General features: G+C 40.4%; 1 protein-coding gene across 1 annotated transcript; it reads right to left on the minus strand.

The window, feature by feature from the left end:
• Positions 1-1,067: 1,067 nt before the first annotated feature.
• On the minus strand, positions 1,068-1,457 carry LOC133832641 (uncharacterized). The gene has a single exon (XM_062262954.1). It carries the CDS (start codon positions 1,455-1,457, stop codon positions 1,068-1,070), a length of 390 nt encoding a protein of 129 aa, XP_062118938.1.
• Between the last annotated feature and the right edge of the window lie 209 nt (positions 1,458-1,666).

A 1,666-nucleotide genomic window follows, 5' to 3' on the forward strand; every position in this document is an offset into this window, starting at 1 on the left:
TAGTCTCATCATACTCATGCTCAGAACTATCCTCCCTTGGTTGAGACGCAGATGCTTGCCCCTTTCCTTTATCCTTATTTCTACCTGCTCTACTCTTGGGAGCCATTATCTATACTATCACCAACCCACAAGACATAATTTTGACAGCACCTCCCCTACAAATGAACCCTTTTCCTCTTTACAAACAGTTACAATATTCAATCTTTCAAGCAAATCAACTAAAATCCCCAAACCCAAGCCTTAGAAAGGAACCACCCTCTTCAATCAATCAAAACAAGCCAAACCCAAATACCACAAAAATCTGAGGGGAAAAGGGTGAGGAACCACTTACCCAACCTTGCAATGGACTCCTTTATGCTTGAATTAGGACAGCCCCTTGAGAATTTCCATCTCCATCAAAAAATTAAATCAGTGAATTTTTAGGGTTTCAAATGATTTGGGGGAAAAGTGAAATGGGTTGGAGAAGAAAGCAAAGAAAGGAGAAAAATGGAAAAAGAAATGAATGAGAAAGGGGAAATGTGTGGAGAGATTTCTGGAAATGGGGCTGCAAGAGAAGATCGATGGAGGTTATGGAGAGGAAGGAGGAGAGAAGATGGAAGTGAAGAAAAAGAAAGTAGAGGAAATGAGGGGGAAAATCGCACCCCTCTGATTTAAAAAAAAAAAAACTGAACAGAGCGCTACAACGCTAAAGGAATAACGCTGTAGCGCTAATGCACAGATTGGGACTCTGGCCTCTGGAACCAGCGCTGTAGCACTGGTATAACTACGCTGTAGCGCTAATTGGCCTCCGAATTTCTTTTTCTTCTCTGAGAAAAGCGCCATAGCGCTACAAGTATAGCGTTGTAGCGCTATGGCACCTGCAATCACCATATTTTTATATTTTTCATATCTTTTTTTTTCACGATTTTCACGGTTCAAACAAGACATGAAAATAGAAATAACAACTAAAAACAAATTCCCTTTATTGTTCAAAACCAAATAAAATAAAATAAAATGAATTTACAACTGAGAACTGCCTCCTCAACGCGCTGTCGTTAACGTCATTTAGCCGGACGCTGGACCCCTCTTCAAAGAGGCTTCAGAAGGAGGATAGACTTTGCTTGATCAAAAGTACCACCCAAGTAAGGTTTCAATCTCTGGCCATTGACTTTAAAGGAATCACCTGAGTTACCCCAAACTTCTACAGAACAATATGGAAAGACCTGAACAACAGTGAATGGTCCTGACCATCTTGACTTCAATTTCCCAGGAAAAAGTCTCAGCCTTGAATTAAAAAGAAGTACCTTCTGCCCTGGTTGGAACTTCTTCCTGACTAAGTTCTTGTCATGCCAAGCCTTTGTTCTCTTCTTATAAATCTTAGCATTTTCATAAGCCTCATTTCTGAACTCATCAAGTTCATTCAGTTGCAACAACCTTCGTTCACTTGCAGCACTCCAATCAAAATTTAATTTTTTCATAGCCCAGAATGCCCTGTGCTCCAACTCAACTGGTAGATGACACGCTTTACCAAACACCAACCTGTAAGGAGACATGCCTATTGGTGTTTTGAATGCAGTTCTGTATGCCCAAATCGCATCATCTAACTTCTTTGACCAATTTTTTCTCGAGCTGTCAACGGTCCTCTTAAGGATGCTTTTGATTTATCTGTTTGAAATTTCAGCTTGCC

Source organism: Humulus lupulus, chromosome 4 (genome assembly GCF_963169125.1).
Source record: "Humulus lupulus chromosome 4, drHumLupu1.1, whole genome shotgun sequence".
In the NCBI taxonomy this organism is placed as follows: Eukaryota; Viridiplantae; Streptophyta; class Magnoliopsida; order Rosales; family Cannabaceae; genus Humulus; species Humulus lupulus.

What these genes read in the sequence shown, in the direction of transcription:
- LOC133832641 (XM_062262954.1), bottom strand. Translation starts at nt 1,457, where the DNA reads ATGAAAAAATTAAATTTTGATTGGAGTGCTGCAAGTGAACGAAGGTTG.